This window comes from Aethalodelphis obliquidens, unplaced genomic scaffold, assembly GCF_003676395.1.
Source record: "Aethalodelphis obliquidens isolate GAN/ISIS:26980383/991018 unplaced genomic scaffold, ASM367639v1 scaffold57, whole genome shotgun sequence".
Lineage (NCBI taxonomy): Eukaryota > Metazoa > Chordata > Mammalia > Artiodactyla > Delphinidae > Aethalodelphis > Aethalodelphis obliquidens.
The window spans coordinates 6220050-6236068 of NW_020838001.1; the positions used below are offsets into that span (position 1 = coordinate 6220050).

General features: G+C 44.8%; 1 protein-coding gene across 2 annotated transcripts in view; it reads right to left on the reverse strand.

Annotated features, from left to right (window-relative positions):
* Window positions 1-13403, reverse strand: part of CASS4 (Cas scaffold protein family member 4) — a 46793-nt gene extending 33390 nt beyond the window's left edge. Inside the window, exons 1-2 of one of the 2 annotated variants that reach the window (XM_027086943.1) lie at window positions 13356-13403; window positions 11011-11212 (exon numbers count right to left, since the gene is read on the reverse strand). In XM_027086943.1, the coding sequence (XP_026942744.1) occupies window positions 11011-11046 (36 nt within the window). In that variant the 5' untranslated portion in view covers window positions 11047-11212; window positions 13356-13403. Of the gene's footprint in view, window positions 1-11010; window positions 11226-13355 lie in introns of those variants that run through there. The other variant, XM_027086942.1, reaches the window with a different exon arrangement.
* Window positions 13404-16019: the final 2616 nt, after the last annotated feature.

Here is a 16019-nt window from a genome sequence, read left to right on the forward strand (position 1 = left end):
GCTTTTTCAATATAAAAATCTAGTGTTTAAAAAAGATTCTGTTCTGTTAGAAGAGAATTGCTTCTGCGTTGGTGAACTTGAGCTCCTGCTTTCCATGATCACTTAAGCTTGTTCTACTCCCAGATTTGATAGAAGGGAACCTTGACCCAGTCAGTCTTCATCTCAGCCAAAAGCAGTTTGCCACACAAAAGCATCTGGCATCTGGGGAAACCCTTTGTGTACTTCCGGGATAACTCACACCATTGATGGGACTCTCATTGCCCATCCATCAGAGGATCCTTTACAGCATGAAAAATGCTGAGAAGTGCTTGGACAGTTGTTGAGAACCAGCTGATTTTGTGTTTCTTTCTCCCCAGCTCCTTGAGAGTAGGGTCACAGACGACATCCAGAGAAGGCAACAAAAACCTACCACTTAAAGGCAACAGGGTCTAACCGTAGGTGTGTTAAGAATCGCAGAAATTTAGGTGGGGTGAAGCTTTAAGGGTTTTTCTGGCCTGGCCCAGGTAAGTTAGAGAGGCATCGAATAAGTCTCCAGGTAAACAGGAGAGGCTGGGTGCCTTTGCCACCACTACGTCCCCTCCCCTGTGGTCAGCTGCAGAATGACATGGTCCTGGGCACAAACACCTGGGCCAAGTGGGAGGGGCCCCCATGAGGGGACTGTTCCCAAGACCAGAAATTAGGACCAGCAGCTGCAGGACACTGCAGCTGTGCCTTGCACTCGCGTAACATCGGGGAAGGCGTTGGGATAACCACTTGCTGCTTTCCTTCCACGTGGAACTGTATTATGAGGTCTGCAGCTGAGATGGGCCACCAGGCCATCAGGCCTCCTCCTCTTTCTCTTCTCTAAGTTAACTTTTCTTTCCTTTCATGAATTTCAGTAGCTTTCCATAGCCACATTTACATTGAAAAGTAAAATTCCACAAGTTACAGGGAACCGAGTCACTTAACATAGCAAAATGGTATATTTCACAACCAGAACTTGCCTTGAGATTTGCAACTATATTAAATTATTTCCTTTTAATGTGTCATGCCTAACATGGTGCTGTAGAACTTGACACAGCTTGGCTGCAATGATCTGCATTTCATTTTCAGAAATACTTAGAATTTTTTTTTAAATGAGGTGACAGCTAAGTAATTTCTTCCATCATCCCACAGCATAAAGAAGAGTTGCTTCTCTTGGAGCTATTTTTATAAAAAACTTAGCAAAGCAGTTAAGTGAGAGAGGCTGAGGGGAAACTGCTGTCTTTCTTGTGGTTAATATTAATTTGCCAGATAGGCTAGAAAATAACTGAGTTTTAGCTTCAGCTCCGCTTCTGAAAAAGTTGAAAAGTTCTGGACTAAAAGGCTCCAGAATGTGTAGAAAGTGATCTGAAGTCATTTAACTGAGATACTGAAATGCCTTTTTCCAGATTACTTTTATATTTAGAGTCACCTTTAAGCTTTAAAAAAAAAAACTTAGGGCTTCCCTGGTGGCGCAGTGGTTGAGAGTCCGCCTGCCGATGCAGGGGACACAGGTTCGTGCCCCGGTCCGGGAAGATCCCACATGCCGCGGAGCGGCTGGGCCCGTGAGCCATGGCCGCTGAGCCTGCGCGTCCAGAGCCTGTGCTCCGCAACGGGAGAGGCCACAGCAGTGAGAGGCCCGCGTACCGCAAAAAAAACAAACAAACAAAAAAAAACCAAAAAAACCCAAAAACTTAACTGAGTAGAATAGAGCTTTCTAAACAAAATTCAATTTCTCTCTTTTTTGCTTCAAAATGTGGGACATAAAACAACTTTTGATAATTTCCACTGATGGGATAGTTGCTTGGGAAACATCATTACCTACTTCCTTAACTTAGTGGAAAAAATGCAGAATAACAAGTAATGGATGCATTTACACAGTTCACTCTGAGTCCTAAGCAATTGAACTCTTGAGGGAAATGGATTCCAGAAGAGAGAAACTCAGATACAGACATTCACCTTCGTCTTGATCCTTTAAAGAAATTATTTTTAAAGGTGATTAGTCCATACTCTGGAAAACACTGGCAGAAATCACTTCAGAAGGGAACTCCTGTAGTAGTTGGTGCTGGCATGCTGTGAGGTTTGGGGTCTAGAACACTTGTGCCTGAGCACTGCTCTTTCTGCAGCTGTCCCTACCTGGGGTGGGGTGAGAGATCTGGGGTGAAACCAACAGCCATGGGTGGGAAAGGTAGGGGCCGGTTACATAACACATTGGTTCCCTTCCACCCATCTGGATGCAAATAGCCATTGTCTCCGGCTTAGCTGTAGGCACTGGGGACTAAGAAGGGAATAAACCTGGTGAACTTGGAAATGAGAAGGGATATAAGAGAAAAAGAAAAACTTAAATAAAAGAAGGATTCCTTGTTTTCCCAACACCTCTAAAAATGAGCCTGACCATGGCTTAGTCTGCGAACACACACAAACCTTAACTGATTTCTCCATGAACAAGGTGAACAAGGTTCTGTTAGTCTAAGCCCAAGGGTTGAAATGATGCAACAATAAAGATCTCCCAGGTCTTCTAAGTAATTGATATTTTTGGATGTGGCCCAAGACAGGTTCATGTTATACCAAACTGTTTCTGTAGCTTGTAGTGCCCTAGAGATCCAGGATATTTATTCATCCGTCCCCCAAACCCCCTCCCCACCTCCAAGTTCACTCCTTGCTAGACAAGTCTCTGAATTCTTGTTTCAGGTATTTGGTTTGGGGAAAAGAGGAGTTGAGAGCAATGGTGGGCCAAGGTAAGTGGTTGAGAATTCAGCCCTCTCTTGTGAGAAACACATGGAGGGAGGAGGGCAAGTAGCTGAGAATTTTCCTGGGCCTCAGTATCCTCATCTGAAAGTGTAGGGTTCCCATCCAACTGCAACCCCCTGCATTTTGCATGGTTTCGTCTTGCTCTTATCTCCTACTTCATGAAAGCCATCAGAGGGATTAAAGAAAATGACAGGTGGGATCCTTTCCTTTCTCATCTTTTCCTTCCTTCCCTTTTTCTTGTTTTGAAGCGTAAAGGGGATCAAAGGCATGGAGATGAAAGAAGGTGTTTCGTGTCCTTTGATTGGTCTGAAGCAATTATACCACCGCCAATTAGGAGAAAGCTTTGTCTAAGACTGTGTTTCTTAAACTTCCTGTGTCTATTAACTGCATGCTTCCTGTCATATCCATGTGCTGTCTGTACATTTTTAACTTCAAGGAAAATATTAAATTAAGCCAATAAAAAAATAAAAACAGTCTCCCAAAGCAATATGACCTATGAAATTACAAGTTTGATGAGCTAGTTTTAGTTTTTTCCAATGCACATTAAAATACAGAGCTAACATTAAGAAGTGTTCTATCTGTGTACCACACCTAAACTCATCTTGTATGAATGAGGTCAAAGTCCCTGCAGGGTGTGATTATTTTCCATTTGATTGATCAGGAAGAATTCAAAACTGGTCCAGGCTGTTTACTGGATCATAGAGAAATGTGAAAGTTCATACTTGTTCACCGAATTCTCCATTTGTTAGGGTCATTTTGGGGGGTGTTAGGAAAGCAACGAGCCACCTGTTCTTTAAGTTCTTCTCTCAGGCTGTTGGTGGGCATTTATTCCAGTTCACTGGGTTTATTCATTTTGTTGTCAATAATGAGCCACAGATAAACCCATCGCTAGCGCCACAAGGAAGGTTATAGAGAATGTGCTTTGTAACTGTCTCTGTTGATTTCCCCAGGGCTGTTGATCCCCTCCATGTTGGGAAACATCCGTGTAGGACAGAAGCAACTTGACATTCTCGCTATTAGTAATTGACTGTCGTGCCCTTTCAGCCTCCTCTGAGTTTAAATTCTGAACCCAAGAGAACCTTCCACAGGCGCGTTTTACTTTTTGTTAACTAGATGGCAAGCGTCTCCGAGGGAGAGGCACCCTACTGCTTTCTTACCCCAATTCTCACCCCCTCCAACCCCCAAAAGACAAGCTGCCTGTAACAAACAAAACTGCTCCTGATTCTAAGGAGAAGCAAGGGTTTAAAGAAAAAGAACAATCGATTCGCCGTGGAGTGAGTGGGCCCGAGGCAGAGCCCAGACTTGACCAGGAATAACATTTCCTAGAGGAGTTTTAAGAGCTGGCAAAGCCTCCCCGCAAAGAGCCAGGAGATGCCGTCCCAGGCGTAGACGCACACTCTGCCTTCTTGTTCCTATCTCTGTCCTTGCCATGTGCACACAGGAGCCCTCTTCCATTCCAATAAACACATGGTTTATGGGCAATACGTTTGGAAATGGTTCCAAAAATACTTATTTCCCCTTTTTGCAACTCATGTTGGAGTCTTCGAATATCACTTGTAGTGGTATCTTTTTTTTTTCTTTGTTACCAGCCTCCCACCTTCCTCCTTTGAAGTTATTTCCCCTCCAGGCTCTCGTCATTTCCCCCCTGAGTCATCACAGTTCCAACATGACCACACACATTTCTAAGGTCGCTTCCTCATTCCATTATCATGCAGGCCACTCTCCTTTGAAAAGTCTCCTGGCAACATTTTTAACTTGTAGTATAAGCAGTTGGTGTTCTGTCTGGCCTTTTTTCTGCACTGCCCCCCCCCCCCAAAGTGAGCTCTATAGCAAATACAATGTTAAGAGAATAAAGGTTATGGACTCCCCTGGTGGCACAGTGTTTAAGAATCCACCTGCCAACGCAGGGGACACCGGTTCGAGGCGTGGTCCGGGAAGATCCCACATGCCAAGGAGCAACTGAGCCTGTGCGCCACAACTACTGAGCCTGCGCTCTAGAGCCCACGAGCCACGACTGCTGAGCCCGCGTGCCTAGAGCCCGTGCTCCGCAACAAGAGAAGCCACCGCAGTGAGGAGCCCGCGCATCGCAACCAAGAGTAGCTCCCGCTCGCTGCAACTAGAGAAAGCCCGCGCACAGCAACGAAGACCCGACACAGCCAAAAATAAATAAAGAAAAAAAATAAATTTATAAAAAAAAGAGAGAATAAAGGTTATCGAACAGGGGAAAGAATAATAGAAGGTAATGGATTTTTAACGCTAATGACAGTTTATTAAATATTGAGAAAAGTGACTTTTGTCTTCTGTGGCATTTAGAGCAGCGTCTGGCTCAATATATTTGGGGAATGAATGAAAGAAAATGGAAATAAAGTTGGTGGAAAATAAACATCCGTTTCTTAAAAAAATAAAGCATATAGCACATGTACCTCAATAAAACCTATTTATATCTTTATTTACTCTTCTTTCTGATCACATCTCCTGACACTCTCAAACACCAAACGTTTTATTTTTTTCAAAAGACAGAGCAAACGGTTCTTCTCCATGTGCGTTGAGAACAGCACGGTACCATCCAAAATGGAAAATGAAGCCCTGGCCCTGTCTCCTGATTCACCTCCCTGCTTCTGCTCTTTCCTATTGACTGTCTGTGTGTGCACGGCAGCCTTAAGATGTCTTAAAAGACGTAAATCAGCCCATGTTATCTCCTACTTTACACAGGCCAGTGGCTTGTGTAAAGTAGCAGTTTGAATGCAGTTAGAGTGCATTCTGCAGTTAGAATGCACTTCAAAGTTCTTACAGTGTCGACGAGGCCCTATGTGAACAGACCCTGCTTACCCCTCAAATCTTGCTTCTGACACTTTCTACCCTTGTTAACTCTGGTCTGACCACTGGCGTTTTCACGGATGCTCTGCTCTGCTGAATTCATTCCTGCCCTTGCATTTGCTGTTCTCTCTGCCTGGAAAGCTTTTCCCATCATTCTGGTTTCCAGAGAGGCCCTTTTTGTGGATCATCTCTATCAGGTCACCCTGTTTTTTTTGTTTTTTTTTTTAATACTAATTTTTTAAAAAAATAAATAAATTTATTTATTTATTTATAGCAGCGTTGGGTCTTCATTGCTGCACGGGGGCTTTCTCTAGTTGTGGCGAGTGGGGCTACTCCTTGTTGTGGTGTGCGGGCTTTTCTCATTGCTGTGGATTCTCTTGTTGCAGAGCACGGGCTCTAGGCACACAGGCTTCAGTAGTTGTGGCTCTCAGGCTCTAGAGCAACAGGCTCAGTAGTTGTGGCTCTCAGGCTCTAGAGCAACAGGCTCAGTAGTTGTGGCTCTCAGGCTCTAGAGCAACAGGCTCAGTAGTTGTGGAGCATGGGCTTAGTTGCTCCGCGGCATGTGGGATCTTCCCAGCCCAGGGCTTGAACCCGTGTCTCCTGCGTTGGCAGGCGGATTCTTAACCACTGAGCCACTGGGAAGCCCTGTTTTCTTTGCTTTAGGGCAGTTGTCAGCACCTGAGATCATTGTGTCCATTTACTTATTTACCGACTGTCTGATCCCACGGGAATGTCGGCTCTGTGTTGATCGCTCAAACCCCCAGAGCGCAATGATTCTGTCTTGGGTGAGAGGCTAAACAGTGGACCATGAGTTGTGCTTTCAAGCTGGGTGCTGTGGTTACTTGTTTTGCTTTGGGAGGCAGGTGAAGGGATGAGGCTGCTGGATGAGGTCAGAGGGAGACCACAGGTCCTTGTGGCCGTGACTTCAATTGCACAGGCTCAGATCTAAGGCAACATCTCGCCGTGGGAGAACGAGGGGGGTAATTCTCAAGCATCTAGGTTGAGAGGCGGGTCAGGATGGGGCCAGGTAGGGGTTAGAAGAGCTGAGAGTCAGGGGTGACCTCTGTTCCCAGACATCTGGTAAGCAGGAAGTACTATTCCTGTCCTCGTGGCCATGTTGCAAGGGCTCTCTATCTGCACTCCAGGTAACCTCCCATTCATTCACACATGCACACCGACCAAAGTGTTTCTTGAACACCTACTATGTGCAGGCATTGCTGTAGGCACTAAAGATGCAGCACTGAATAAGAAAGGCCAGATCTGTCCCTTATGGAGATGAATTTCCAAAGGGCGAAACAAAGGCAAGACAATTTCCAATCTTGTTAAGTGAGGCTGAGACGGATGATGAGAATGATGGGATGGGTGTGGAAAAGGGAGGTGGTTTAGACAGGGTGGTCCAGAGGGGCCTCTGGATGGGGAGATGCTTGAGAGGAGGACCCAGTGGTCAAGCCACAGGGAGAGAGGAGCATTCCCAGGTCGGGAACAGCAGGGGAGAAGGGGAAGGAACTGAGGTGGTGGGAGCTGGTGGGAGTGGCACGCGGCAGGGCCTGGTGGGTGATGGTGAGTTCCCTGCCGTGATCACACTTGCCCTTCTCCGACAAAGACTGAGTTGAAAGTGTCTTGCTTACCATCTGAGAGCTTTAAAGGTACAAGGAGAGCCTGAAATTGCTCCTCATTCACAAACAAAGCCTCACCGAGCGTTCTTGCCCAGAAGCACCAGAGCAGAAGAGTCTTGGCGAGCGGCAGACTCATCCAATGCCCCTGCAGCCTGTCAGGGTCTAAACTAACCCTGGGAGTGTTGGTGATTGTTTTTTTTTTATTCTAAGTCTTTACCTAGACCCTCCTTGAGTGAATCTAGAACCATCCCACTCAGAGTTGAGATGGAAGAGGACCACAGGATGTTTGCTTTTTAACTGAAGCTGAATCTGAAATGTTGAGAACATTTCAGGATGTTTAAACGTTCTTAAAACATAAATATTATTTTGATCAGTGCTCTGGAACATCCACCCTTCAGTAACATGGTAAAGACACTTGGTTTGAAAACTCCCTTCAGAAAACCAAGTGAGCAAAACAGCCTATGGCTCTATTTATAAAAGAGAGAAAATATAGATTGTAGAGAAAATACTATGGAAACTAAGTTTTCAACTTTTAGAAGTTCTCAGAAAGTGATGGAAAACAAAATACCATGCTTATTTGACCCAGGATTCCTCTTTCAATTCCTGGCCATTCACTCCAGGGAGACAAAGATGCCTGTACACAAAGATGCTATTTTCAGCATCACCTCTAATGGTGTGGACATGCGCACGCACACACAGACACATACGCTCAGAAGTAAACCGCAACAAACGGGACCAAATCACTAAAATACATGCAGACTCTATTTTCATAAATAAGGCACTTTTGAAACAACCAAAAATCCAAAGCAAGGACTTACATATAGTAAAACCAGTTATTCACCTTGTCTTTCAGACCTAATTTTCCAGCGTTGCATGAATGGAGTTGAACATGGAGTCAATCAGCTACAGTCCAATGAGATGTTGGATTTACAGCCTTGGCAACACACAACGGTCTCTACCTTTTGCAATTACACTGTTTGAGACCAGTGTTTCCTAGCTCTAATACCACCATGTTTATTTTTTAGTTTTCTCTTCATTTTGTAAGACAGTTTGCGGAAACCTAATAAAAGTCAGACAATTACACAAAATCCACTGTGCACAAAGGTGAAATTCTACTGACGAGGAGCAGCTGGTTGTTTGTCAAGCAGCAACACTGGGGAACAGCCTGAAAGGGCAGGCACAGTTCACCTCATGACGTACACAGGCTGACCTCGGGGCATGAAAGGAGTCTGGGTGCCCCTAAGTGAAAGTCAGGGTTGCTTTAAAGTCAGATGCACCAATGCTGAGAACCACTCACAGGGTATGACTCCTTCAAGCATTGTGTTACCGTTTAATCAAAAGCACCTAAATGACAACGTAGGCATTGAAAATACTGAGGTAGGTCAGTGGTGCTAAAACAGATGGAGCTCTAATATGTACTGTTCACTGTCAAAGACAAGAAGCTCAACAGTTGTTCAGTTACTGCTCCTGTTCTTGAAAAACCTTTAAAAAAAATCATATTATCTTATATGTGCATTGGCAGTTCTGTAGGGCTACCCAAGAAAGCATGAACTGAGGTTGCCTCTGGGCTAGGAATGGAAGATTTGGGTTCTCGCCCTGGTGCTGCTGTAACTGGGTAGGGGGTGCATCCGTACGAGCTGAGACATCATTCATCTAAGACTTGGGTCGGCAAACTAGGGCCTGTGGGCCAAATCCACATGACCAGTCCAAGAGTTAAGAATGATTTCATATTTTTAAAGGGTTGTAAAAACAAAAAAGAATATGCATCAGAGGGACTTCCCTGGCAGTCCAGTGGTTAGGACTTTGATCTTCCACAGCAGGGGGCCAGGTTTGATCCCTGGTCCGGGAACTAAGATCCCGAAACCCGAGGTGCAGCCAGAAATAAAAAATAAAAACAGGAATGTGCACCAGAGATCAGAGGTGGACCACAGAGCATAAAATACTAGCTGGCTCTTTATGAAAAGACTGCAGACCTCTGGCCTAAGGGTCAGCATATAGTGAGCTGGTTAAGTCTGGGTCTGCGTCAGTCTGTCTGGGTTTGGCTCCTGGCATTCCACTTACTAGCAAATGACCTTGGCAAGTCAATGAACCCTACTTTCCTCATCTGTCAAATGGGGATAAGAGTAACACGTCTACCTTATGGAGATGTCGAGAGGATGTAATGAGAAAAAGCAAGAATAGCACTCAGCGCCAGGCCTGACAGATGGACAGTCAGTAAGGGTCAGCTGTTATTATCTGTATAATATCGATAACAGAAATTCATGGGGATGCTGGGACTATCACATATATGCTATATGTATATATACATGTTAATTACACATATACATGTTACAATTACACATTGTAAAGTGCTATAGAAATTGGGCAGAATAAGTGGCCCATTAAAAAAAAAGGGTAAATCGTTAAAAAATCTGGATATTCGTAGAGAATGTCAGTTTTATGAAAGAAATAAAAAAGTAGTAGACTGATGAAGAACCTAGGGGTAAGAGGAATAAAGACACAGACCTACTAGAGAATGGACTTGAGGATATGGGGAGGGGGAAGGGTAAGCTGGGACAAAGTGAGAGAGTGGCATGGACGTATATACACTACCAAACGTAAGGTAGATAGCTAGTGGGAAGCAGCCGCATAGCACAGGGAGATCAGCTCGGTGCTTTGTGACCACCTAGAGGGGTGGGACAGGGAGGGTGGGAGGAAGGGAGATACAAGAGGGAAGAGATATGGGAACATATGTATATGTGTAACTGATTCACTTTGTTATAAAGCAGAAACTAACAGACCATTGTAAAGCAATTATACTGCAATAAAGATGTAAAAAAAAAAAGTAGTGGACTGTTCTAGATTAAGGATGACAGAGACGTAACAAACAAAATGTGTGATCCTGGAATGGGTCCTGGGCTGGAAAAAAAACAAGTAAACATGCAAAGAAATAATAACAGCCAAAAAAGCTAGAAAGGATGTTTTTGGATTTTTGGAAAATGTGAATGTAGCCTGTGTCTAAATATATACAAATAGATGCATACAAATGTGACAAAGTGTCAGGAATCGGTGAATGTAGGTAAAGGATATGCACAGGTTTACTGAAATTTTTTTTCTATTTTCCCAATGGTTTAAAATTTTTCAAAGCAAATAGTCGGGTACAAAATTCTAGGGTAGCAATCTACATAAGAGAGACTGTCATGGGTTATTCAGCTGTACATTCCACCAGTGACACCTATTGTTATTATTATAATAATAAATAACACATATTTAATCATATAAGCAAGCTCCCCATTTCATAATTGTTTCATTTTGCTTTCCTGTTCTACTTAAAATTTTAAAAAGATGTAGCAAAATAACCCTGACCTTCACTTTTCCTTGTGTCCAAGCAGTTTTCTTTTAGCAGCCATTTCAACACTAAACAGCAAATCCTTTTTGATTCCTGTCACAGACTTGAGCTCCACTCATGCATGTCAGTACAGAAGGTAACGTGAAAACAGCATGAGGAAGGCCCGCTGAGGACTCAGGGCTGGGGCAGAGACCCATGTCTCGCTCAGAAGTTTGTTAGAAGGTGAATGGACACAAAGGGATGGGTTGTGTTATCAACCGCGTAAACTGGGTTTTGCTAGAAAGTAATTTGCAACCATCTCTGAGTCAGACTGGTCAGGAGCTTTACGGCACATATAGTTTCTACACTTAAACTCACGTGAAACTTTCTCCTCTCAAACTTAGATGTTACTGGTATTCATCTTTGACTTCATCAGAAACTCAGCCCTGAAATCGGCCGCTGTCCTTATAACCCAAACAGGCTGCTCCGTCTGCCTCTGCACACAGCCCCGCCACTCACCTTGGGCGCCCCGTCCGTGATGCTAGCTCCTTTCATGTTGCTGGTGTGAAACGGCTCCTTTGAGCTCCACGGCTGATATCTCTGACTTCAGAGGTGGTTACGCAATGTCACTGCATGCCTCTGGCTGGTTCTCAGAAACTGAATTCTATGGAGCTGACAGCACAGGAAATCGTCAGAATGATTCTCCCAGCAGGCAAACTTTCTGGAAAGGGTGAGAAGAAAAGAGGTGAAGGAAGGGAGACCAGAAATCCAGACCACACTCACTCCTCAATGTGTGATGTCTATAAGTATAAATTGTCACACATTTGCTACAAGAAACCACAAAACGAAAAAAAAAAAGTCTGCTTTACAGGGTGAAGTTCCTACTTATGAACGCACGGCATTCTCATCCCTTGAACGTTGTGGAATAACTCCCCCTGGACAGACCAAACATATTTCTCTGATTAGAGGCCACCAGGACAAATTTGTGATAACGGTCAGTGTTTCTTCCTTCCTGCCCCCTAAAACTTACCCTGCAACAGCCGGAGAAAACAAGTCCAGCGGGGGTGGGGGGCGTGGCCAAGGGACCTCGTCCCACATCTTTCCCGTCAGGTGCACTCTTCCGCTTCCCCCTGCTCTGACCCCCATACTCACCCCCTGGTCTTTGAGTGCTGGCTCTGCAGCAGGGTTATGCTGAGTACTTATCAATACATTATCTCTCAAATCTCACCGACCCACCCACGTGATGCCACACTAGTTCACACAGTTCGGGATGACTTGCTAAGTCTTTCCACTTTCCTTAAGTTCAGACTAAACATCCAGAGAGGACCCACAGGAGAGCAGATTCCTTGCTAGGCATGTTCACACTTTTATTTCACATAAACGAACTGGTACCCATCCTTCCCAGCGGGGCTCACCTTCCACCTCCAATGGGCTGTCTCTCTCATCGTTCTCCTGTGATTACAGCACTTACTGTCTTGTCTGCTGGCTATCCCACATGTAGCCCCTACAAGTCTGAGCACCAGGATTTACAGGATTTACAGGTGGAAAGGATTTACAGGTGGAAATAGCTGACTGACTTCTGGCTGAGACAATCTATATTTTATTTATTTCTTTTCAAAAATATTTATTTAGCTGTGTCAGGTCTTAGTTGCAGCATGCAGGATCTTTTAGTTGCAGCATGCGAACTCTTAGTTATGGCATGTGAGATCTAGTTCCCTGACCAGGGATTGAACCTGGGCCCCCTGCATTGGGAGTGTAGAGTCTTAGCCACCTGACCACTAGGGAAGTCCCCAGGACCTATATTTTAAATTGTTACCAGTGTTGGAAGTTAACTTGCAGTGCCAAGTAATTGACATGCTGTTGATGGGAGCAGTTAACAGGGAGGGAACGGTGATCGTACAGAACGATCACAAACTGACTTGGCAACAAGCTCAAGGTGGAGATCCATAGAGAGGAGGACAGAGATGGGAGAGTGGGGGAGTAATTTAGGGAAGGCTTCACGAGGAAGGCAAGGTACGAGAAGCTGGGGCAGAGCCATATAGACCCTGGACTAACAGAAGTATTTTATCCTGTTAGTCTTTACAGATGAGACAAATCATTAAAGTAGTACCACTGCAATGCATATAACAGGTGATATTTGTGAGGCAAAGGCCACTGCAAAATAGCAGGTGATTTCCATGTTGTTAAATGTGACTCTGGGTGTTTCTCTTGGGTGCACCTCTTCCCTCCTGCTTTTTCTTCTGGCTCTAGCAGCTCCTCTGTGTCGGCGGCCATGGGCCATGTAGCACCTCAGATGAGGAAGAGGCAAGCACTGTCCAGCTAAGGCTGAGGTTCATGTTTCCAGAGTGGGAATTTATTAAACCAAGATTCAATGTTTCCACATATATATTGAAACGGAAAAATGTTATGATTGCATTTTAAAAAGTCCTTATCTCTCAGAGATATATACTGCAATATTTACAGATAAAATTTGAAAATTCAAAATAATTCAAGGGGAAAGTAGATAGAGGTATAGGTAGAACAATACTGGGCGTGAGTTGAAGATTGGGGAGTCTGAGTGATGAGTCCATGGGGATTCACTGTACTGTACTGCTGATACTGAATTAAAAAAAATAACAGCTTTATTAAGATATAATTCACATACCACAAAAGTACGATTCAGTGTTTTTTAGTATATTCAGAGTTGTGCAACCATCACCACTAATTCCAGAACGTTTTCGTCACCCCAATGAGAAAGCCCGTACCCGTCAGCTGTCATTCCTTGCTCTCCTCTACCCCCGCCCCTGGCAACCACTGTTTCTACCGTATTATTGACTTTCGTATATATTTGAAAAGAAGTAAAAAGAAAGGATGGACATACTCACTCAAGGTCACACAGTGATGAACAAAAAAAGACAACAGGGCTTCCCTGGTGGCGCAGTGGTTGAGAGTACGCCTGCCGATGCAGGGGACACGGGTTCGTGCCCCGGTCCGGGAAGATCCCACATACCGACGAGCGGCTGGGCCCGTGAGCTGTGGCCGCTGGGCCTGCGCGTCCGGAGCCTGTGCTCCGCAATGGGAGAGGCCACAGCAGTGAGAGGCCTGTGTACCACACACACAAAAAAAAGACAACAGACAGATTTCACACCAATTCAAATTTGGACGGTTCCTCTCACCTTCTCAAACTCCAGACAGTAATTCTCCCCTATACTGAAGGGCTGACCTCAAAGGTCCCTGTACAGATTAGAATGCTGTAATTTGCAGGTCTTATTAAAACTTTTATTTCATTTGTTTATTTTTGGCTGTGTTGGGTCTTCGTTGCTGTGCATGGGCTTTCTCTAGTGCGGCGCGCGGGCTTCTCAGCGCGGTGGCTTTGTTTTGCAGCACGGGCTCTAGGCACGCAGGCTTCAGTAATTGTGGCACAGGCTTAGTAGTGTGGCGCACGGGCTTAGTTGCTCTGCGGCATGTGGGATCTTCCCAGACCAGGGATCAAACCCGTGTCCCCTGCGTTGGCAGGCGGATTCTTGACCACTGCGCCACCAGGGAAGTCCCTGCATGCCTTTTTAAGGAAAAACAATCAGAACCAAAATCCAAGGTACAAATGTAATAGGATTTGGCCCAGAAATTAAATACTCACCCCTACATAGATATTTAGTGTAGTATTTTGTGAACAAGGGGCTTGAGTTCTCAGACTCCTATTTGACCCTGCTAAGATTTTTCTGAATGAAAGGCTGTAGACATTTTGCTGCAATCCGTTCATATTTACATCTTAAGGCAAATGAGTCTCTTACGTGCACAAATATTGCGAGAGTTGATCATTCTAGAAAACTGGGTGGTTTTCGCAATATACTGCAGGCGGAAGTTTGAAACGGTTAGAATTCAAAAGAACCAAGTGAGAGAGCTTCTAATGAGGTAATTCCCACCCCTCCTCTCTTAACTAATGTACCACTGAGAACAGTATTTTTTTTTTTTTTTTGGCTGCGTGTCATGCGGGATCTCAGTTCCCCAACCAGGGATTGAACCTAGGCCCTCGGCAGTGAAAACGCAGAGTTCTGTCTTAACTACTGGACCACCAGGGAATTCCCGAGAACAGTATTTTGAATTGATTTTCTTTTCAGAACCTAGGGAGTCGGATCACCTCCACAGCTCCCAATAAATGTGCAAGAAGGCAGGGACTTCCCTGGTTGTCCAGTGGCTAAGACGCCATGCTCCCAATGCAGGGGGCCCGGGTTTGATACCTGGTCAGGGAACTGGATCCCATGTGCCGCAACTAAAGATCCCGCTTGCCTCAACTAAGACCCGGCACTGCCAAATAAATAAATTAAAAATAAATAAATAAACGTGCAAGAAGGCAGATGGCTTTTGCGTACTGCTCTTTATATATGCTTTTATACTGTTTTCGTGTGGACTTTCAGCCATTCAGCTCCATGAGTGGTAGTTCAATACCTGACTTTTTTCTTAAAGTCCAGCCAAACACCACTCAGAATGTCCAAAGCCTTAAAGGCCTGGCAGGACATTTCAGACTCTGCTGCTTTAAATCACCTTATTATCTGGCAGATTTTAACCTCATGAACGTAGCTCAAAACAGCTCCTTTGGTCAAAGTAGGATTTCATAAATTGCCAAGAAATTCGTCTAAATACCCTAGTATAGGGATAATACAGGGAGGACTGGCATCCTACAGCTACTGTAATTATTAGTGAGAGCTCAGCTTATTAAGAGCCTGAATTTTGATCCCAAGGTTGAGAGGGAAAAAGAATGAGAGCAAGACTTGAAGAAAAGGATGCAAAGGAAACACTGCTGGTGGAGAGGGGGTGTAAAGCTGGAGGAAAAGGCTGAATGCAGACAGGGAGATGAAGAAAAACCAGGGCAGAAAATGACACCACAGGCCAGTAGTCATTGCGGGTGAGCAGCCAGGAAGAGAAGAGTAAATTGGCCAGAAAATGACTGCGAAAGAGGCTTCATAGATGAAAACACCCACTAAGGGAGTAGCAAGGCAAAGGCAAAGGTTCCAGAAAAAGGGCAAAAACATGAGGTACGAAAGCTACGGACGTGCTGAATGTTTTATAGTTTTTGTTGTTCAAACCCACTTGGTTACTTTTGACGTCTCTTGATCCTTGGCCCCATTTTAGTTATTCTGTTTTAGTTCTTCAAACATGTTCTACATATATATTGTGCATCTGCTAATTCCACTAAGTCTGACTCGTTTCTGATTCTCATCACAGTGGCTGCTTCCTATGTTCACTTGTGAACACGTGACTCCTAGCGCTCTCTCTGGGAGAAGGAATAATTGAGGCCTGGTGGTAAGATGTGCTCATCCATGGAGAACTGGTGCTGGCCTGTCTGGCACTCATGGCCACTACCAGCTGGAGTTGCTTGGAATTCTCAGCTTGCTTTTCTCCAAACCACATAGGTAGTGTGGATTGGTTCACCCTTGTTTGTGGATGAGATTCTCGAAGACCCTCCCCTGTGCCAACGCCCCAGACCCTTCCCTGCAAACCTGAACCAGCAGTGTGGGGCCGGATTCCTCTTTCTCTGAGGTGGGGATTTT